Source organism: Octodon degus, unplaced genomic scaffold (assembly GCF_000260255.1).
Source record: "Octodon degus isolate 3935 unplaced genomic scaffold, OctDeg1.0 scaffold00006, whole genome shotgun sequence".
In the NCBI taxonomy this organism is placed as follows: domain Eukaryota; kingdom Metazoa; phylum Chordata; class Mammalia; order Rodentia; family Octodontidae; genus Octodon; species Octodon degus.
This window is the reverse complement of record NW_004524582.1, coordinates 6,354,888-6,378,110: the sequence shown is the minus strand read 5'-3', so window position 1 is coordinate 6,378,110 and position 23,223 is coordinate 6,354,888. Positions and strand designations below refer to the sequence as shown.

Here is a 23,223-nt window from a genome sequence, read left to right as displayed (position 1 = left end):
TTTTTGAGGTAAAATACCTTTTGAGTTATTTAAGGTAATCTTAAACCAAAATTTGGCATTTGGAGAGATTCTACTTGCCTTATTATGCTTTACCTGGACTTACATGCAGATTTTTGTTTTGCTTTTGATACTGGGATCAGTTGTGTAAACAAGGAAGAGACTAGTTAAAATAATAGCAGTTTTCTAAGATGCTTTATAAATTGAGGCCTTAAAACTTTTCCAAGAACATAGTAACACTCGGTGCAAAAGAGGATGAAGAGATCGTTCCACTGAATTTGTACTTCCCCACTGGCATCATAATAGTACTTTTGCACTGTGGTTCAATAGCATTTGCACTCTTAATCTTACGCTTTTTAGTGGACAGATTTATAGATATTTATATTTATAGATATTTTATGCAAATGCTAATATGGTCTGTGCTGTGTCTTAAGTTTTGTTTGACTCATTCGATGGGGTTACCTGTTCTTAAATTTTTAAAACAGCCAATATCAAGACTGTTGGCATCTTGTCTGAAAGGCAAAATGATAGGCTTATAAATAAACTAATGTATGGCATTGGTCTCTTAGCTGAGTGAAGTGTGTATACCGAAAGAGAAAACCTACAAAGCATTTGGAGAGAATCACACAGTTTGCCATAAGTTACTTAGGAAACTTCTATGCCATTAGTTATTCAAAAGATGGATAAAGTTTTAACCACAAGTAAGTAGCTGACCTACAATGAAATAAAGGCAAATGAAACACATTCCCCTTAATGTAATTAGTAATCGTAATTGATATGCTTCATCTCCTCAATATTGCTGTCAGGGGACAAGGGATCCATTTACAAAGTTGCATCCGTTCAGACATCTGACATAAACAGACCCTTTTTGTTTGGAGTTTTGTTTGTGTCATAAGGAGCTGAGCTGTTATTTTTGTCTTAAAAGATATCACTACCTTCAATTTTCGTAGGATTGACAAGATATGTTTTCTTAAATTAAACCATTTATTCAAAAAAAGCAACATAGGGTTTTGTTATAGTTTTCTTCCTTCGATATGTGAATTAACCTAAGAAAAAATTGGAAGGTTGAGTCTTTTTCATTTCCTTGTAATAGGTGGGAGTTAAAAATATGAGATTTGATTGGCTACAAAGCCTTACTATATTTATGGTTTTCTTGAATTACCTTATTTTTTATTTGTACTGAAATGGAAGTGATGTTTCTTACACTGTTCTTTTTTTTATCAGAATTAGAAAGTTTGGCATGTTGCTCTTAAATGCCATTAATGATCACATTGTAGTAAGTGAAACAGCTTTGTAGGAATGAAACTGGCAATAATGCACTCCTCTTCCCCTCTCCCTTCTTCCTAGTTTGTTTTCATAGGCTCTAGAGACATTCCGAAGAAGCTTCTGTAGTGCTTTTTGGCAGACTATGCACGTGTGCTCCCAAGTCGCTGGAATTTTTTCTGCAGTTCACACATGAGAAAAACTGAAGATATAGCCCAAGTTTTCATAGAATAGACCTTTGAAATTAAAATCCTTTGCTGACAATACCTAACATATTTTGTTGAACAAATTGTGGATCTTTGCAACACTAATGAGATTAAATCTTCCCCTTTCCATCTTATTCTTTCTTTACTTGGCAGCATGGTGCTGGTAGTTGTTAAAGTTCTGCCATCCAGAAGTACTAGTGAGTTTTTGGTTTGTAAAATACAGGCAAGTGCACTTCATATCCTTTTAAATATCCAGTGTTTTACTTTGCTAAATGCTTTCAATCTTTCTTGAAGGGTAATATAATACCAAATACTTATAATAAAGTAGACATTATAATAGTACAATTCCCACTTTGCTTGTTATGCTCAAGTCCTGTTGAGCGTATCTTTGACATGCTGTTATTTAGATAACGCACTTACAAGTAAAAGTTTTACTGTATTTGGTAAATGGAAAGTAAGGTACTTTATTTTTTGGCAAGAATTTAGCTCAAATAAACATTCATTTTAAAATCCATTTGTAACTGATCCTGAAATACTCAAGAAAAAATTCATGTTAACTCCTGTGACAGTTTGCCTTTTCTAAGGAGCTGCTGAATTAGTCTGAATAATGTTCTGTTTAATTGATCAAATTATTTTCAATACATTCATTGTATAAGTCGTTAAAAAAAAGGAACTTAAAAAAAAACCTACTATTTTGGAAGGAAAGGGATGGCTTGCCTTTGCTGTTAGTATGTGCAGGGTTAAGAAAATAAAATACCTTCTTTTTTATGTATGCACATAACATTATTAGATTTTGGTACTAGTGCGTCTGCTAAGTAATGTCAGCCATAGCTTCTAATTCTAATTCTGTGAGCAAAATTGCATTGCTCTGTTATCTACAACCAAGGACATTCAAGAGGCTTAGGGAGTCTGTATATGAGGAAATTCCTGTTATGGTTGTTCTCTGGCTCATCCGAGGTCCTAACTGAAGGAACTGAGGCCATATGTTTAGTCAAGAGATATCTAATATGGGCTGGGGAGATAGCAAAGTCACCTGGATCTCTATGAAATATGAAAAAGGTCAGGAGGCCAACTGATCTGCAATCTGCAGTGCATATGCACATTTAAAGGAAGCCCACATCCCTCCTTTTTCATTTTACCTTAAGCTATTCTACAGCAGTGACTTTTAAGACCACAGAGTCAAACTGTTGTGACAGTAGTTTTTTGCTTTTGTGATACTCATACTTCGATATGCAAAAGATATGCTGCACTTTAAACACACACAAAATCAAAACAAAAAATAGTAAAATAGCTTAATGCCTGTACCTGAAATCCTTAGAATCATTACATTGTAGAATTAAAAGATAGGAAAAAAAAATCAGCCTTTAATTTTATAGAAGAGGAAGAAAAGGACTTCTTAGGACCACAAAATTATTGGATAAATTATAGGTCAGAGTCCAAAACATGGACCATAGAGTTCAGAGTTCTTTTTTTTTTTTTTAATCTTATTATACTATCTTTAAAGAAAAGATAGTTGGCTTTCTGTATTGTTCTTTGGTTGTTATATACTTGTAACTAAATATTTGACTATAAAGATATTTTTACAGTGAAATATAACTCTTCTTTAGCCTCTAGTTCTTATTTCTAAAATTATATTGGATTTTATCATTCAAAATTTATAGATTTTTTTAAAAGAATGTAGTAATTCTTTCCTTCGTGTAAGGTAAATTTGAATTACGTTAAAGAAATCCAACATGATTGATCACATATATTCAAGATGTTGACAGAATTTATAATTTTAGTACAACAATGACAATGGACATAAATTCCTACCTAGGTTTTAGTCCGTTGGCAATAAAAATGTATCTTGATAGAAAGGAGCAGAAAGGCTGTCCACTATGTGTAAGACTTCTATCTATTCTACCTGGGATTACAATTTACTGTTTTCATCCATGATAACATCATGTTTCTTGTGCTCCTTCGCCTTTCATGCACCTTGCCAAGGCATTTCGCCTAAGTACTATCCTCGACACACAATAATGAACTAATTTTTTAAAGTTGATTTCTAGAACAACTTTAGTAGAACCTGACGTTTTGTTATTTATTTATTTATTTATTTATTTATTTATTTATTTATGTTTTTAGTTGGATGGCTTTCTTGTAATTAAGCTCATCTGTCTAGTTTATTAAATTCAAAATATTGGTACAAAATACAAATTATTGAACCTGTTAATTCAAAAAATAGACTGAACTGTTTGTGAAACTAAATGTAGTGTGGTCAAGCCTTTCGTTGCCTTAGCCATGGATGCTATTAGATACTTGAACATCGTTGGGAGTTTATATATTGGGAAATATAGTAATTGTTTGTATTTTAGGTGTATATAATCAATTTCTCGACTATGGTAAGGTTCACCATTCATCTGTTTACTGTGACTCTGTAGAAAGCTTAAGATCTGTTCACATACAGAGACAGTAAGGTTCACTTCTCTTTGTTATTTATTTTTTTTAAAGCCCTAGACTCTTTTTAAAGTAGGCAATGTGTCGTGGTACATTTACACAGAGCTTTATTTAGCGTTAGTGTTGTGGCAGAAATCACATTTCCAAGAAGAACTGAGCTGAAACCACTAAACCTAACCTTAATTATCACTTCTGGTGAATTAATGTTTTAAAGACAGAATAAAAGCTTATTTTCAGGAATTTAGTGATGGTTGTAATGAACACTAACACTGTGTACAAACAACCAAACTATTACAGCTGACTTGCATTCCTCTGACAAGTTAACTTTTCTCTGATTATATTTATAAATAAAATTTGTCCTTGCTCCCAAACCTCTACTTCAGCCTTCTGATTGAGATAGTCATTGGGAAAAATTCTTTGTTGCATTTTTTTTTTACCTGCATAAATCTTTATTTTCCTTCTTTCAGATGCGTCTACATCCATACATTACTGTGTTTGGCTGAATTCCACGCTAATAAGATGCTCCATTTTGACCAAACCGATGACCTTGCTACTCCGAAACCTGCTGGAGCCAGCCCTTGGCCGTGGGGTGTCAGCCAATCACTACTTCTTCCACTTGTTGTGCTTTTTATTTTTAAGTTTATTTTCCTCATTTAAGGAACATCAGTATGCAGATAAATAAATTTGTAGAAGAAACAGTATTAGTACAGATGTGCTCTGCGAATGGGTGTCTAAACCATGAATTCCATTCTCAAGGAGGTGATACCTGTTAGACAGTATTGAAGGGATTATGAGAAGAATCCAAAGCAGTATTTCAAACAGGAATCTTAAGACTTTGGCTGCGTATGAACAAAAGGAAATTAGGTCTCTTATATCTTTGTGACTATCGTATTAAAGGCTGACTTTAAGCGAAAATCTAAGTTGATCAATACATTTTACGTGTCATGTGATGATAACTTCTTCAGGCCAGACATATAGTTGTGTTAGAGGAAGAGGATATTCTTTTGTTCCTTCTGTGTGTGTCCTTTGAATATCATTGTGTGTGTTCATGTTTTCACCAAAATATACATATTTAAAGATTTGAACAATGTTGTCTGTGAAACAAATTTGAGTTTGATTTTGTACTTACATAGGCACTGTAATGGATTGATTTTTTACCTTGGATCTTGAAATACTGACCAAAGTATCTATACAAATGTTCAAGGTTTGCTTGTTTTGATAAAGTTCTTAACAGAATTTCATGTTTCTCAGATTCACTGAAACCACTGTAGTCACTTTCTGAAGGGGAAATGCACAGTTCCCTGTTTTGTACATGGCATTTATTTGACATTTTATGTCAAATAAATTTGATTATTTCTAAGAATTCAGCATATTACACATTATTCGGTGATCAAATGACATGATTTCAGTCATATAAGTGACATTTTAGATAAGTCAGGGAATCCTTTGGATGGCCCCTCTACTTCCCTTTGTCTGTATATTATGTCTCTGTTTATTATGTTGTATATATTTATGTGCTTTACACAAGTATTCTATATGTATATGTTTGATTATTTTATAATACATTTACCATACCATCTGCCCTATTAAAATTCTCTAAGTTTCAAAATCCTAAAAATGCCGAATTCTCAAGTTTGTTTTGTTTTGTGAACCATTGTCAATAAAATGATCCTTTCAGGAAAAAAAAAATGGAGTGACATTATACAGTATAAGATGATAGGAAATGCACTGTAACACATGCAAATCCCTAATGTACACTTGAGGATTTTTATTCTATTAGCTGTTTATTTAATTTTGCAAAAGGGAAATTTACTGAAGTATCCTTGAGGCTACAGTGAAATTCCTGAACAAAACTTAATTATCCTCAATCTCCCATTCTGTTTGGTGTTTAAGATCAGTGTAAGAGGCTGGTAAAGGAACCCTTACCATTTTTTCTGCTACTTGGGAATGCTTCTTTCTCGGCCTCAAGTAGTAAACTTCCTTTGATACACTTAAAATGCAAATTTGGTAACAAATCACAGCAATTCAAAAATAAGTAATAGAGTAAAGTCCAGAATTGGGTTAATTGAATATGCAATCAGTGCATAAAGTGATACTTAGGAATACCCTCACACAGAAGAAGGGTAAAAGTCAACATTTTGGAAATTCAGGTTGTATTATACTCTTAGGGCATGAAATAAGGTCTTATCTCTCTGCTACAACTAGAAAGCTATGAAATAGAGGATTACAGAATGTCGCCATAGGAAAAGTAAATGTTGTCTTGTGCAAATTTTGTTTCATCTGTGTTTGTGTGTTCTTGTTACTGTCTTTATAAAAGATATATCTTAGTGTAGAAGAAATTGGGAGGGTTTGAGACCCATACCCTTGACTGTTCAGGGTGGGAAATTATGGCCACCTACTATTTTTATCAGAAAAAAATCATAGTAAATCAAAGCAATGTATTGCTAGTATTCTTGGGAAATGTAGTATACTATTGAGTTGAACAGAATGGTCAAGAGCATGGTTATTGTAGTAGCATTTAAAAATAGTAAAAAAGTTTCTAGGAAATTTGTTCTTTCTCTTATTTTGTCTCTATTTTATTTTTAGATTTATTATTTTATTTAATTTTCGAGGCAGGGTCTCACCAAATTGTGAAATTGTTTCAGCTGGGTGAGAGATTGAGTGTTTCTCGTCTGCCTTCCAGAGTGCGAGGACTGCAGGCACTAGCCAGGTTTGTGTGTGTTTGTTTGTTTGCTTGATCTTTGAACATGTGTGATTGATTCAGTGACCTCTCCCCTTCCTTCCTCTCAGTTGTCACCAACATCCTGCCTCCTGCCAGGTCTTCGGTGTAATTATTGACACTTACTTTTTGAACCTGAGGACAGATGACAATAAGCTCAGAACAATCCAGACATTATCTATTTTAGTTTTTGTATATTTTAAATTGTAAAAAATTATTTCTCCATTACGAAATGTAAGGAAGAATGTGACAATACCAGTGGATTCAGAATGATCATTCAAGTGGCTTCTTTTTCCTTTTAATACATCTGATAATGTTAGCACTGGTACTGGGTCTGCAAAGAATAACACAAGAGTCCCTGCCTTTAGGTAATTAATGTATTACTGTCCCTGGGAAGCCAGGTCCTGATGTAGCGAGAAACCATATAGTCACTTCCTTGGGCCTGTTTTTGTGCCCTTGATGAAAGAATTCAGTAGGACCTTCATAGATATTGCAGAAGCATAGGTAGAATTTGTTGTAAAATCGAGAGCGTTATATGTTTAAGCGAGAAAGCAGACAATGCCATAAAGGCATGTGCCCCTGATTTAGATGAATTTTTATGCACTGAAAAATTACTCTGGGGCTTCAGAGAACTACTAAATTTATGGTGTTTATTAACATTTTGTTTAGAAGTTACTCTTGAATTCTAAAATGTTTTTCATCCTTTTCAGTTGGTCAATGTTTCCTCAAGGGCTTTCATCATTTTAGGAATTTACAAGAGGAAATTTGAGAAAGATAAGAAGCTAGTTTAAACCTCATCTCAGCTTCAGCAGGAAGGGCTTTAAGGAAAATACCATTGGACTGCAGCCCGGCAGTCAGGAATGCAGGAAGCCTTGCTCTGGAGCTAGATGCTCAGGTAGCCCCGAGTCAGAAGGAGTGAGTGTTCAGGTTGTATAACCTTAATGTGTCATTGTGTCACTGTCCTGTGTGGGGTTGCTTTGTGTGTGAGACCTAGCCAGTGATAAGAAGTATATTATGTATTGAAGTCTTTCTTTAGGTAACCCGCAGTACATGCCATTTGGGATTCTCTCGGCTCTTTTATCTCTCAGGCTCCCACTCATGTGTAACTACCTGCCCAGCCCAAATGTTTGCTGGACACTTGAACTGTGGACTTGAGCTTCGGTGTTTAGGTAGCCTTCAAATTGATCCCTGTTGGATCCAGAAGATGCTGTAGCTCTGAGATAGATTGTGAATTACTACTGTCTGCTCTTGCCCTTCCTGCTGGGTGGGCTTTTCCTTTGTGAAAAGCTTTCTATGAATAGCCCCATAGCCTGCTATCTCTGCATCCTGTATGACCCTTGCTTAAGTAGAAAATGAACAGTCCCCTCATTTCTTCTCCTTCCTTCTTGATGGTGTAAACAGCAAATCCTTGAATAAAATAAACTGAAGCAAATATTTAAGGCATGTAGATGAAGCACTGGTCACCGAGTAGACTTAACACATTTTGAGGGGGTATGGAGAAGAACCATACAAACATGTGGGTTTAAGTATCCTTTTCCTGGAGATCTTCATCTAGGGAAAAAATAGATGAATGTACGCCTAAACACATGCACGAATTTCTGTACCCGTCCATTTATATGTTCCTACAGATCGTGTTCCTTCATTCTGCCAACTCCTGGGTACTGATAAAGTTTCTATTTTCATTCAGCCCAAGGCAAGCACTCCTTTCTAAAGGTGAGAGCCTAGCATATCTATAAAGAGAAATGTGCAGTTGATTCTCCAGGGGACAGGATCTAGAAGTGGAAATACTTGTTGAGTTGAAAGATAAGGACAGCCAGCCCTGCAACTCCAAGGAATCTGGAATGTTCTGAGGAGCTCCTCTTAAAATGTAAATGACCTTAGGGTGAGTTAAGTTCAGCCTTCCCCTCACCTGGGTGTAAATTGCTTTCATCAAATAACTAGGTCTGCACAGCCCAAAGATCCATAGTCCTTAAGAAAAGGGAATCTTGATTAGGGAAGAGGGAGTCTGGTGGAGGGCTGAAGGCACCCAGTGTCCCTAACTCCAGCAAGGAGTGTGGAAGGAGGGCAAAATTATATCAGAAAGGGAAGCCAGGTTTGACAAAGGCAAAAGCAGGGCCCTGGGGCCTAGACAACACCACTAAATGTCAGGGCTTGATGGAATTTTAAGATTAAAGTGAAAAAGTAGTAACCTCCACTTCCATTTAGCCCAAGTGCTTTGTGCTGGTTTGGGTTTTGTTTTGTGCCTATAAAACTGAATTCCACTGCTTTGTCTCCATTCATTTTCTGCTCTTGTACTCTTCAGAGAAAAAGAACAAAGAGGGGAAACAAAAAAAAGTACAAAAGCTTCGTAGCATAGCACACCCACTCTCTCCCTACTATTATTATTAGACCAGTGTAATAAAAATAGTCACCACTTATTGAGACATTGTCACGCAACTGTTTTTTTTGGTTTTAACTTGAGGAAGCTGTGCCTTAAAGAGGACAATAATAGCTTTTTTTCCACTGTTGGAAGAAACTTCAGAAAAATTTATTTGACAAAATTCCGTGAAATATTTATGGTTGACCAAATCTGAAGGGCTCACTTTTTGTCCACTCAGGTTGGATGGACTAAATATTCCAGGCTTTGAGAGATAACAGATTTCACTTAATTATCTATAACATTTAGTACAGCAAGCAAGAATAAAAGGAATCAATTACTTTTAATGAAGAATATTTTGATTATCTTTTTTTTTTTTTTTTTCTGATACCGGAGATTCTGGAGATTGAACCCAGAACCCTGCCCTTCCAGGCAAGCACTTATTCTACTGAGCCATCTCCCCGGCCCTATTTTGAATATCTTGTAATGTGATGCAAGCCTGAGTTAAAGTAAGAGTTGTGACTTTATTGGGCATGGATATTATTCTAGATGCAAATTCACTAACTCACTCTTAGCATTTAAAGACTCTAAAACTTTAGTGGTCTATCCTGGACACCTGAGTTGTCAGTGACTTTCCCCTTACTCAAATCTGATTACAGATAGTAAGTGAGAGTACAAAAATTCTTGATTAGACTTGTGAAATTTCTGTTTTTTGCTTCTGGCTCCCCCTTCGAAGTTGGAATCACAGAAAATGTGAACGGGCTGAGGCAGCTCACCAGGGTGCAGCCCTAGCTGTGCCTGTTGGTACTTGTGCCTTTGCAGTGGCTTGGAGCCACTGGAATCTCCTGTCTGTCCTTTTGCATAGTAACCCCTGTCCTGTAATCAGGGTTTAAGGAGGGTGGGCGTGGTCCACACAAAATGTTTGGATCTTTTTGCAGTGCTGTTGCAACTGAAGATAATACTTCTAATTATTCATGAATCTCTCTCTAAAACGTTCTGAAGATACATTTATACTCTGGGAGCATTACCATTATATTTCAGTTTTAAATGATTAAACATTATTTTCTTTCGTTGCCTGTTGGAACCACTGCTAGTTTCTTTTGTTGGTCATCTTCCAAGTGACACTGATTTGGTGACAAGGTGCTGCTGTGTGCGGCACTCCACGTATGCTCTACCCGTGGTTGGAGGGACCCCCACTGCCGTTCACCAGTGTGTGGAGAAGAAGCAGACGTAATGGGGTTTTCAGTTTTGTGGCATCCTTTTCCTAATTTAAAAACATCATCATTTTTTAACAGTTGTTTCCTGTCACCATACAATCTTTCCAGGGCCTTTTTCTTTTCTTTTCATGTTCAGCATTTAAAAATAACAGCTGCCACTTACAAAGCTTTTATTCGATGCCAGTCACTGTGCCAAGGGCTCTGTTTTACTACACCAGTTGTTCTCCACAGCTGTAGTGGCAAATACTCTGCCCTATTGGTTTTTTCAGGCCACATGGGGGAACGCGGGAAAACAAACCAGAGCCTTTTCTTACTCCTGCCCCGTTGTGTACAGCTTGCTGTGGCTCTCTACTCTGAAGCATTTGTTTCCATCACTGGGGAGCTGTATTATCATAGTAGTCATGACAGATTTTAATTTACATGGGTGCTTACTTAAGTTTTGGTATGATTTTTGTTCTAGTCCAGAATTCCTCATAGGTTATACTCAACATGTTTAGTAGAGTTTGTATCAGTCTACTTAGGCTGATGTAATAAGATGCCACATGCTGAGTATCTTAAATAGCAGAACTAATTTTTCTCTTAGACTTGAAGACTAGAGTTGTTCTAGCAGGGTGCTGGCACAGTCAGTTTCTGATGACGTCTTTCTTCCTCGTTTGTAGGCAGTCACCTTCTCTCTGTGTCCTTGGGTGCCCTTTCCTCTGTGCAGAAAGAGAGAGCTAGCTTCAGTGTCCCTTGCTCTTTCAAGGACACTGGTACTATCAGATTAGGGTGCTAACCTTATGACTTCATTTAATTTTGAAGCACTATCTCTAAACACAGTCCCTTTAGGGATTATGGCTTCACATAAATTTAGAGGGGAGTGAGGTTCGCTCTGTACCATAGTCTATTTTGGTCAAAGCAAAGCCTCATCGTTTCCTCACAAGCTTGCCATTGATTACACACACGATCTGTACATTACTTGGAATGTATCCTTCCCATTCTTTGCTTTGCAGATTAGCTCCAGAAGAAACCTTATAGATGCCTTTGAGCAATTTATGAGACTTTGATACAATTCCTGAAGCTTTTGAGAAAACAAAAGTGCATGTGTATGATTTAAATTATATTTTATCTTTGTAAATATAATCTTTTATGCACATGATTGAATGCTTTTTGCAATTTTTAGCTTACATAGAGATTTGTAGTACTAAACAGTGTCGTAGCTTTTTAATTTTGCCAACCATAAGTAAATGTAGACTTGCTACTTAATGTAAATTAATATTTACATAAAATCACCAAAAATTGTTCCATAAATGTATGATAGGTATTTTTAATGACAATGTCAGTGCTTAGTTTCAAATATTAAGATATTTTCCACCCTAAAATGAAATGCAGTGAGAGTTAAATGGAGAGGAAGTCCCTTGAGATAGAAACACACACTTCGCAGTTCCTGTATTGTAGGGACAGGCTGGTGGATTTTCACACAGGCTTGCAGTGCCGGTCAGGCTGAGATGCAGTAGCCTGACTCTGGCATTTCTGAGCCTGTCCCGGAGGTGGAGGTTGGCAGCAAGCACTCAGCACTCGCTCACTCTTAGTGTTCCGTAGGTGTGCTGTAAACTCTTCAGTATGAGACAAATGAAGGTTAGGCATTTTCCTCTTTGGGGTTTTTAGGATAAAATTATGAAAATCAGGTGATAAGCTCCATAACAAGCTGGGTCTCTAATTCTCCAGTTCCATGTGTGCAGTAGGGACAGGGAGCGGGCCACAGGACCACCACCTCGGGAGCAGCGCTCTCTCCTTTGGTCAGCATTGCCTGGCTATACGGCATCATAGCGAACGCTCCTAAGAAGCGCTTTTCTGAGCTTCCAGAGCTAATTTACATTTTGTCTTCAGGTCTCTGTGTGTGTGTGTGTGTGTGTGTGTGTGTGTGTGTGTGTCTGTCTGTCTGTCTGTCTGTCTGTCTGTCTGTGTGCGGTAATGGCGATTGCACCTAGAATCTGCGCAGTGAGCTATAGCCCAGAGTTTGATTTTCTATTTTGTAATAGGACTTACTAATTTGCCACAATTTGAATTCATCCTGCCTCAGCCCCCCAAAGTTCTGGGATTAGTAGATGTTTCCAGTGAGTTCAACCACAAAACCTAACATTTGGAAGAGAAAAATTGAAATTCCTCTGTGCAGAGAAATGACAGTAATTATGCTATAAACAAAGATATACATTAAAATTGTATCTGTGTTTTCTTTTCAGTATATTTCACTGTTAACTGCAAAGCCAATTTCAGATAGAGGTGGCATTTGCATGACACATGAGGAACAAAAGACTAATGCCTCTTTTTTCCAAAACGCTATACAGAGTATTTGGACAGGAACACTGAAATTTACTTTTCAAGTTACATGGTTTGGCTTCTTAAATGTTTTACCTTTAATGAAGTGTACATACATGCATACATGTTAAATTCACACAGATATATATACATATACATATATGTGTAGTACACAAGCACTGAGGTAATACAGTTAGCTTTCTACAGAGCAAATGCTCAGTGAGTGGCTACTGTATGCCACCAGCATTCAAGGCACTGTTGTAGGCACTGGGAAAAAGAAAAAAAACCCTAATAGCTGAATTACAAAAAACCTCCTCTATAGAGTTTCAGTGGCATGATAAATAATAGTAATAGCTGACCTCATGTTGCACAGTTTATTTCGGGGAGTGGTCAACAGATTTGGCAGTATATTCGCTCATTTAATAGGTACAACAACCATAGTGTAGTGACTAGATCTGTTCATTTCATCAGTGTGGAAATTGCCAAGTTCTATAGATAAGTAACCTGCTTAGAGTCACACAGTCTGCAAAGTGGAAAGCTGACATCCATGTAAGATGGTCCAGCTGCAGGGGCCTCCTACTCAACCGCTGGGTGAAGGACAGGGAACACGTTGCTGACAGTCAACTCCGTCTGAGAGTTAAATTGGATTCAGCTTGCTTCTGTGGAGGCCATCAGCGATATCTCAACCGCTGCTGTTTGAATGCCTTTTAGTATCCTAGAAATTAGGTCACTTAGTCCTTTTTTATAATATATGTTAAAACTTAATGAAAGTGTATATCCAGGGGTGGTTATGTGGCTACTACACTGATTGGTACCTACCCTGTGCTTCTCAGAAACAGTTCAGAAGATTTATTTTCCTTTTTGTCATTTCAATATTCTTAGTTTTATTCTGTATTTATTTATCATTAATTAATTAATCAATTTCCTACAGGATCACACCAAGCAGCTCACGCTTGTAGTGATCTTCCTGTCTCATCCTCCCCAGTGCTGGCATTACAGGGGTGTACTCCCACAACCAGTTTTGGTGGCCAGCGCCTGGCAAACCCAGGGTTCCGGGCCTGACATGACAAGCAGTATCAGGGATTGAACTTGGGTCCTTGAGCTTAGACCACTGAGCTATCTCCCCAGCTCTATTCTGTAGTTAAATACTGTGTTATGTGTATAATTAATTCAAGCAGAAAAGACACAATCATTTTGTGTGTGTGTGTGTGTGTGTGTGTGTGTGTGAATTGACATGTGATTAAAGAGGGAAATGTATTTTATGCACATTAAGATTTTGAGGCCAAGGTTTTAATCAAAATACTTTGTTTTTCTTTTACAAAACAAGTTTTTTTTCTTTAGGTTTTAAAGCATTACCAGTATATAAAGTAGAAATGAATTGCTTATGGAAAATTTTCAGTGAGTATTTTTTCTTGAATCAGGTGTGTATTACTAAACTTTCAGTAAAAATATGACCTGCACTAATCCCTCAAATTTACAGGGGATATATTCAAAATCCCATGTGGATCCCTGAAATTGTAAATGAACTCTTTTCACTTTGTGACATATTTTCAACTGACCGCCTATCCTAGAATATTAATCAGTGAAGCAATCTTGGGTTGTGTTGTACAGTACCACTCCATAAATTATCTACACTGATCTGTTATCAGAATGATTTTTCGAAGTTTAAGAATTTAAATTTATGAACCAACTCCTAAGGCTGTTTTTCCTTATTCCTTATAAGCATTTTTAAAATTTTGTTTTCTCAATAATAGCTTATTAAAATATGACACAATTGAAGATGTGTCCTATTAATAGAAATACAAAAGGGTAAAGAACCTAGTTAATCACCTCTAGATCGCTTGTGAATTCATACAGAGTACAGCATGGAACTCTCTTAAAAGTTTAACTCTCACTTGGGAGAATTTGACAATGTGGAATGCAGCTTGGGAAATATTTTCGGTTCCTTACTATTGGCCTCATAAATAAACCACAGTTTCTAGACCAGTAAAATGTAAACAGATTGGAGGCTGAATCTTTGTGGTTTGAAATGAAAATCTTGTCCACATTTAATTCTGAAATCAGTTAATTCATTATCAGTCCATAAACTTCAATAAGTCCAATAACTTCAACTTTTGTGTCACACTTTAAGGGAGAGTGAAAGAGGAGATAAGACAGGATTTAGTATGATTGGCATAATTACCTTCTGAGAACTTGCTGAAGCTCTTTTTTTAAAATTCTCTCTGTGTTATTGTAATTCTTTCATGGGATGTTTCCTGGAGACACTTGGAGTGTGTGTGTGTGTGTGTGTGTGTGTGTGTGTACATGTGTGCGCATTCCTGTGTTCACTGGACAAGTGGGAATTGTTTTCATTCCCCAGTGATAAACATATCAACATTAACATCATGTAGTGAGCAAATAATAAAAGTGTGTGTGGTTTTGAGTTCTTGAGAATGCATATCTATTTCTTTTAAACTTTTGATTGTTCTCTTTTAAAATTAGAACAATTTCCTCTAGTGCACCAGCCAGTGGGGGTGCTACATGGCCAAGAAACATGAAAGTTTTCTGCCTGCAACTGAGAAATGGTTTAACGAAGGACTCAGGTTTTGAGAATGCTTACAATTTCAGAATGATGTAACATTTTGTTTCATAATCACTCATTAAAGTCTGACCCTGGAGGAACCTAAAGTGATTGATATTCCTGCTGTGTCACACAGTAGTTAAAAAAAAAAGAGTATCTGTACGCTGTGTAGGAGAACACACAACTTTGAAATGAACAAATTTATTTGCATACTACGTTCATAATCTACATGTCCATGTCCATGTATAGTTCTTGATCCAACATCAACAGCCATCTGTACATTTAGGCAACAGAGATGCCCCACAAAGAAAATGAATTTTTTGTGCAAAGCCTGAGTGAGGGAAATCTAGACAAATTTTTGTTCTGATCTACTCTGCCACACATGATCTAACATTTATTTACCCTGCATTCATAGCTGACCATCCTGCTGCTTTTTAATTTCTAGAATTTGCAGTAAATGAGAGCACTACTATCTGCACTGTAAGATTTGCTTCAGTGTTAATATCAGAATGTGTTCATTACATACTGCTTTATATAAAAAGAAATCAGGATGGAGAAAAATCATGATATCTAAAAGCACAACATATAATATGCCTTTGTGTTCTTTAGTTAGATCCTAGCTGGGAGGCAGATGCTGATTCTGTAAGTTGCATTTTGGCATTATTTCTGGTATCAGGCAAATCACTCAACTTTTCCGTCAATAATTTACTTAATTCTTTATGAGAACTGTAACAAATTGTAAGAAAGTACAACCATGACACTTAGAATATTGATTGATGTGCTTTCCATGGCCTGGCATAGTAAATAAAGTATCTTTGAGGAGGATGAAGGGAGTTTTTTAAAAAAATGAAGCAATGATGCCAAAAGCTGAACCAAGTATTTTCTTGGAAGAATTAGTTTTTTTTTTTTTTTTTTTTTTTCAAGAGAATATCTTGTTACCAAAAATAGTAGTGTTAAGTTGTCACATTTCATTCCTAGCACTCATCTGTGGAGGATTGAAGACTCGTTATTTTATCACCTTGAGAAAAAGCTGAAATGTCTTATTAAAGAAAGAAAAAATATACTTTAGAACTACAGAAGAAAGTCTCAATTTACAAAAGGAAAAGAAAAATCAAGGGTTTTTCTCAGGGGTCCAAAAAATGTTTGCCTTCTCTCTCTCACTCTCCTTTTATCACTTAGGCTGATTCCTTGCTGGCCTTTTTATTGAATAATTGAAAAAAATTGGATAGGGGAGGGACTTTTTCATCAAAGGCAAACGATAGTGAGGAATAAAAGTACTAAGGGAATATAGATAGGAAGTTGTAGTATCTTTCTGTACTTTCATGATTGCCTGTATTTCCCCCTAAACTTATAGTTGAAAAGCTCTGAAAAATAAATGCCAAGCCCTGAGGAAAATCCTAGAGAATGAAACACAACGTGCGAGGCTTTCTCCCCACAAGAGCTTCCTTCCTTCCCTCTACCCACACCGCTGCCCCAGCAAGCTCAAACTATTTTACATTTTAACACAGCCAAAGTAGTCATACATTTATATTTGAAGCTAAAAAAATAAAAAAGCTTCACTTTGGGATATATTGAAATCTTGGGCGCCTATTAGCATTTTTGAAAGGTGCCTTTAGAAGACCCTGCTACTAACTATCTCTCTGGATTTTAGGTTGTTGAGGAAGGCTGCTAGAATAATGACTTTAGCGAAGTGGAAATTCCAGTTTTGGTGCTCTTCCTGAGAGGCGCTGGATGGCAGGCGGCCTGTGTCTGTCTCTCCTGTTTCTTCAGCCTTCTCTGCGGCACAGGCAGTTTATGAGGTGCTGCTCTGTGCTTTTCCCAGTGGCATCCCGTAAGCTTCTGCACTTACTCCGTCTTCATTTTTCCCGCCAAGCAGGCTAAATTTTCTCAGGGACTCAGAGCGAGTGAGAAGTCAGTACCAAGCAGTCAACTGATAAGAATACTTTACAAACTGAATGTTTTCTTTCAACTTCACTATTTCAGCTGCATTGAGAAAACCACAAAGGACTAACAAATGATTGTATTTTTGTTTCAGCAAGTTTATCGTCCTTGATTGCATAACTAAAAACCAGTAACATCAGAAGCAGAACCCCAAGTTTGCCTAACCTCTGCCCCTAGTAGCTGACATAATTCCAGGTAAAATAAGATCTTAGATGAGACGCTTAGGCACATCACCAGAATTTATATGTCTAAATGTTGTTCAGTCAGTTGACTCTTAATTATTGATGTCCTGCTGTACTAGTGTATAAAACAGGAGCATACAGTCCTGTGGGGGAGACAGTCTTCTGCAGGAATTATACAGTATCAGGGTAAGGGGTGTCATGGGAACCACATGTTCCCTAGGGAAGGACTTGCTAATTCCTTGGAAGGTTGTTGCTAACAACTGACTCACAAGAAAAATATAATATGGCTTTGATTTTTTTCTCCTTTAGAGTCTTGCATCAATATTGTAACTGTGGCCATGGGGCTTCAGCTGTGTTCACTGGAACTGAATTAAAATGTATTTTTCTTCATGATCCCATTTATATTCAGCTCTTCTTGCACTTTATGGGTTTCTCTTGGAGTTTTTTCTCTAATTGTCATTATTAGACTCAGTCTGTGAGCAACTCGGTTAGCTTCACTGCATTTTACTCCTTCTGTGATTTTTGATCCAACCTGAACTTTTCACTGTCACTGTTCACTCTAAATTCTTCAGGCTTGGTGTTAGGTGCTTTCTATTTATTTTTAGATGTCACAACACCTTCCTTTTGGAGCTGTTCCTATCTCTGAGATTGAAAGTAAGAGGACAGATGCTATGAAGCAATTTCCGTGGGAGGAGCTATGTAGATGCCTTTATTTATGGCAGCGTTACTGGGATGTGTTCAGGGTCCCCAGGCAGACTCTTTAAGGAATGCAACAATTCGAGTCCTAAATTACATCATTCTAAAAATAGTCACATAATCTCATATGTTTATACCTTGTGTTTTTTAATGTTTGTAGAAAGTGTTCTAGCCCTGAGATGTTACAAGAAAAATCATAATGATTTTTTGAGTAAGTTTTGGTTAACTTTAGATGCTTTTCATTTCCCTTATCACTCCTTTATTGTTCTTCTTTTCACTGGAGCACCTATAGTATCATGTGTTCTCTTAACACGGGTACTTGTTCCCAACTGGCTTTCAGATAATCCCTCTTAAGTGAGTGCTTGATGACAGTTTTTTTTAGATAGTGCCACTCTCAGCTATATTTCTATTTATGGAGGATACTAGAAGAATAGAATTTCCAGATGTGAGGCTTTCTAATGCATGAACTCATATGAGATGCCATGTGTTTTGTCATAGACCTCTTGGTCTCTCAATGCAGTGTTAAAGATATAACTCAGAATGGACCCATGAATTTTTATGTAGGTGGAAAATGCCTAATACATACTCTTTATTTAATGCGATGTCACTCACAATCAAGTTACATTGATTAGCATTTGAAATTTATGTCAAATATGTGATATGAATATAATAATGTATTCTATTTATATATTCCATATATATACATATATATTTCTTTTCTCTGTCTCTGTCTGTCTGTCCATCTATCCATCCATCAGTCTCTCTCTCTCTCGATATATATATATATGAATATATATATATATATATATTCTGAAGATATTGTATCTTAGAGTAATTTAAGGTCTAAACATCTCTCCCTCTGAGAAAACAATGGATTGATAATTGTAGCCTAGATAACAATAGCAACAGCAAATTGGAAGTTACATTTCTATTATTTCTCAAAGTATTAAATAAAAGCAAAAAGTAGAAAGCTTACATTTAAAAACTGTGCTTATCTTTTCTATACCTGAGGAAAAAGCTGGTAAATGGAGACCCTAAAAGGAGATTACATTTTGCAAGAATATTCAGACAGACTTTTCAAGAATTAGGACAACTGCAAGACCCTGCAATATGAAGAAAGAGTTTAGGATTGATATTCTGCAGTGGGCATCAGGGTGCACTTTGCCTTAATAGTTAGTCTCCTGGTGTTTTCTGTTGCCATTTCTCCAATCTCCTGAGGCGTTAATTTCAGTAACAGTTGTTGAAAATTGTCCCATTTACTTTCACAAAATGTTGCAGTTTCTGATTCTCTCAGGGCAATGTTTTAAGCCAACACATTGATTGGGATATTTTTACTGAGACTATTTTTACACTGGTGAATATTAGTGATTTTATAAGTTAACATAACTCATGACCATAGACATTGGAAACTGACTTGATAAAAATTTCCTCAGTAATAGTTTTCCCAACTGTTGTTAAAAGGTATATTTTCTTTCCATTTAGTCATTCATGTTACTTTTGTTATGTTCTTTGTCTATTTCAAGGTTTTCCTTATAGAATCTAGCTAACAACAAGTAGGTGTTCACTGCCTTAGACTACCAACGCAGAGGACAGAGGAGCATAATCATCTAGATATATTATGTGACTTGATATTTTCAGAATTTTAGCTCTATTTTGAATTATCCTGCATCATAGCAGCTTACATTTCAACTTTTCAATGACATTGGCTGAAACAATGGTATGTAATATTATTATATTTTCATATCCTTTGTATAGAAAACATTGAACTATATCTAAGAATATGGAGGAGGCATCTTGCTACTGTGCGACCAGGAACTGATTTAAGTCCAGTCTGATACTGCCTGCTGCACCTAATCATTGCTTTCCAGATGCCTTTCTGCCTGCCGTTAGTCTTGTATGAATTTGCTGGTGCCTCTGTAACAGATCAGAATGGCAAAGTAGCCTAAATCAATGAACATTTTGGAAATTAGACTCCATTAAAAAACTCAGTGTGTTGGCAGGACTGCATTTTCTTATTGGAGGGTCAAGAGGAGAATCTGCTTTTGTCTTTTTCTAGCTTCTAACAACTTCTATATGCTTTGGTTCTTGACTCTTGTTTTCAAGGCAACATTAGGTGGTAGAGTCTCACAACTCATTATGCTGATACTAACCTCCCCGCCTCTCTCTAGGACACTTCAGGGCACTGCTCGCACTTGCCCACTTGGCTAATCCAAAAGAAACCCTTACACATCTTTGGAGCACCATCATTCTAGCTACTACACGTCTGACAACTAAACATTTCAAATGTGATAAAGGTGTTTTATGATCTATGGATATTAACTAGGTAGTCATCAACCAGACTATTTTTACCTTGCAATGTAAACATCCTATGTTTAAAACCATCCAATAGCTACTTTATATTTGCATGACTATATTTTGCTTTTTCCTCAACATAATGTACTAGTGTTTAAAAATTTCGGAACACAGAAAGGTGAAATGGTAAATATTTGCCATATAAGATAAAACATTCATTCTCGTATCCAAAGTTGCCAAACATTTTGAAATGTAGGCTATTAATAAGATTGTCAGTTTAGTGGTTTCACTAATAGGATCACAAAACTATGAAACATTTACAGATTACTTTTTAGTTTATCCATTGTGTATTTAAATTCAATTCAATAATGGTAGTTTGATGTAATTTGAGTGACTGCCTATCATAGGCAGAGAGAAGTGAGATTATCTTTGGAGTCAGGGGGTGGGCAAGACCTCATTCTTCTTTCGTGGGCTTCCATTTCTGAATTTGCAAATTGAGTGTAACACTGTCTAACCTGTAGGGATGCTGTAAGGGTTACATGCAGTGACTAATGCACATACTGGAACTCACCAAAGGATTGTGTCTTCATTCTATAGGTTGTAGCCTGATCATGGCATCATAGAAGACAATTAACAAGATGGTTATTTTTTCACAGCCATCTTGCGTAGGGTACAATGCGGCATATCTGGCACTATTCAGAGTTCTTCTCTCTCTGCATACTAGAAATGCATACTCACCATTATTGGACTGAAAGTTGTCAATAAAGGAAGGGATATGGGATATATTATGCATTAGAGAAGATGACTTAGTCATAGTTTTCTTAAATACATTATGTTTACTTCGCTAAAAATTTTCATAGGAGATACAGAATCCAATGAAATGTTTCCCTTCTTCCCTCAATGAAAATGGTACATTGATGCTGGAAAAGTATTTGGTCTCCCCAAGTCTCCGTCCATATTCTTATGAGATCCCAATGGAGACCTTAACTGTGGCTGCTCTGACTTGTGAACTCTCACTTAACACATACTGAACTCACTCAGTTTCTGTCATGACTGATATCTAGATGTCCCCAAAAGCCTTCTGAGATCATAGGCAGGACATCCAGATGGCGGTGGGATAGGGGCAGTCCAGCTGGTGTGATACTAGGAGTGGAGTCTTGCTGGACGAGGTGGATCAGTGGAAGCTTGGCCCGACAGGATTCATCTCCTTCCTGGCTGACTCCCTTAGTGCCTGCTGCTTCCTGGACACAGTGATGTCAGCATCTCCGCCAGCCGTGCTCCTGGGTTATGTTGCTCTGCCTTGGTTGGACCCAGTTGACTGTATGCAGAAACCTCTGCAAACTGTGTGCCCAAATAGGCCTCTCCTCCTTTAAGCAGCAGGGGTCAGGTTTTATGTCTCAGTGACAAGAAAGCGACTGAGGCAGTTCCTTAAAGTCTCATAACAGTTTGTGTCTCCTTGCCTCAATGTGCAGATTTTAATAGGTCAGTATTTTCTACTTTATCGTGATAGCAGGCAGAGAGCAGGAAGGAGTGAAGGAGACTCAGGAACTCTGAAATGCATTAAGCATCTCTCTTGATTTAACACAAAATGATCAAATACGTGAGCATGCCTGGAGTTATTCTATCTTTCATTGTAGTCCTGGTGGGCTTTTTGTAGAAAAGATTCTGAATACATTATCTTTGAAGAGGATTCCAATTGTCAATAAAACATGCCTGTAACATTATTCTTCTGTGAGGAAGGAAAAGAGATAATAGAAGGCTGACTGTATCCCTCACATTTAATATAATGCCCAGAGAACACCGCTGTGATTTTTTGTTCTCCTATAAAACCCTGCTGATGAAACACTGAAATTAAGGCAAATAACAATATAAGGTCATTTCATATCATACATACTTTTAAGGCAAGTATGATACAATAGGAATTAGGCTATAACTTGGGCATACTACACATGCATCTATATTTCATAAAATATCATTTGTATAAGCTTCATGAATATTAGATTACTATGTATAGCTTTCACTTTCTTGTGTATAAAATGATTTTTTTTTTTTTTTAACTGGGAATTGAACTCAGGACCTTGAGTTTGCCAGGCAGGTACTTATGCCACTGAGCTATCTCCCCAGCACTAAATGGCAGAAGGATTTTCTTTTGGGGGCGGGGCTGGCTCCAAATGCCTTCAGGGCAGGTTTGGCTGGCTGGAGTTGTGGGGGTCGAACCACAGCAACCTGAGCCTGACTACTTTGTTGAAGCAGCCACTTAAAGAACTGAGCTAATGGGCAGGCCCCCTAAAATGATTTTAATAATATCTGTTTGTAAAGTTCTGTAGCTCAAGTGAGAATAAATAGGTGAAAATAATTTATAAAAGATACATTGTTATAAAGTGCTAGTCATACATATAGTACACAGATGCTAGGAATGCTGCCATCACCCTGAAGGGCGCAAGATAGCATCTCAGAACATAAAAATATCCTATACAAGTGGATAGTTCTCTAGAGAAAGAAGTTGTCCTGTGGTAAGATAGAGAGACGCTGTTCTACGGTAAGTAATAGCTACTCCATTCTACAACTTGCTGAAGGTGGCAGCTGAAGTAGAATTTAGTGAACTGAGAAATGGAAAGAGTTTGGAGAGGGCTGCCCCCAAAGGACTATCAGTTATGGAGTAAATAGCCTGGTATATTTCTTCTCTCTTTTAGACTGATTAGGAATTTCCCTTAGCCAAATCCAGCCAGAAAGAAGGGACTTTATGAGTGTGCTCCATGCTGGTTGACTTTCTGAACATGACCACTGACTAAGGGTGACGGGGGCAGCGTAGGTGTGATGGGGTAACCAGCACTATGAATGCCAGTGATAGCCCAACTATGGATCATTCTCTCAAATGAATATTCAGCTCTGCGAGACAGGAAGAGATTTGGTCTATGGATAGCATCATGTACACGTAGAAGGAAAAGTCACCCACACGTACAAATTGGGAGAAGAGGGAAATCAGAAATGCATTTGAAAATTATTTCTTCCTTAGGAATATTTTACATTTGCTTCTTGTATAAAACGTAAGAAGAATCT

The 23,223-nt window shown here is 37.0% G+C and overlaps 1 protein-coding gene across 9 annotated transcripts in view; it reads left to right on the top strand.

Moving 5' to 3' along the window:
- The window catches only part of Pcdh7 (protocadherin 7), a 443,283-nt gene that overhangs the window by 5,633 nt on the left and 414,427 nt on the right, over positions 1–23,223 (top strand). Inside the window, exon 2 of one of the 9 annotated variants that reach the window (XM_004624517.3) lies at positions 4,370–6,394. The exons of the other annotated variants lie outside the window; for them this stretch is intronic. Coding sequence (XP_004624574.1) covers positions 4,370–4,405 — 36 coding nt within the window. The 3' untranslated portion in view covers positions 4,406–6,394. Of the gene's footprint in view, positions 1–4,369; positions 6,395–23,223 lie in introns of those variants that run through there. 9 annotated transcript variants of the gene reach the window in all.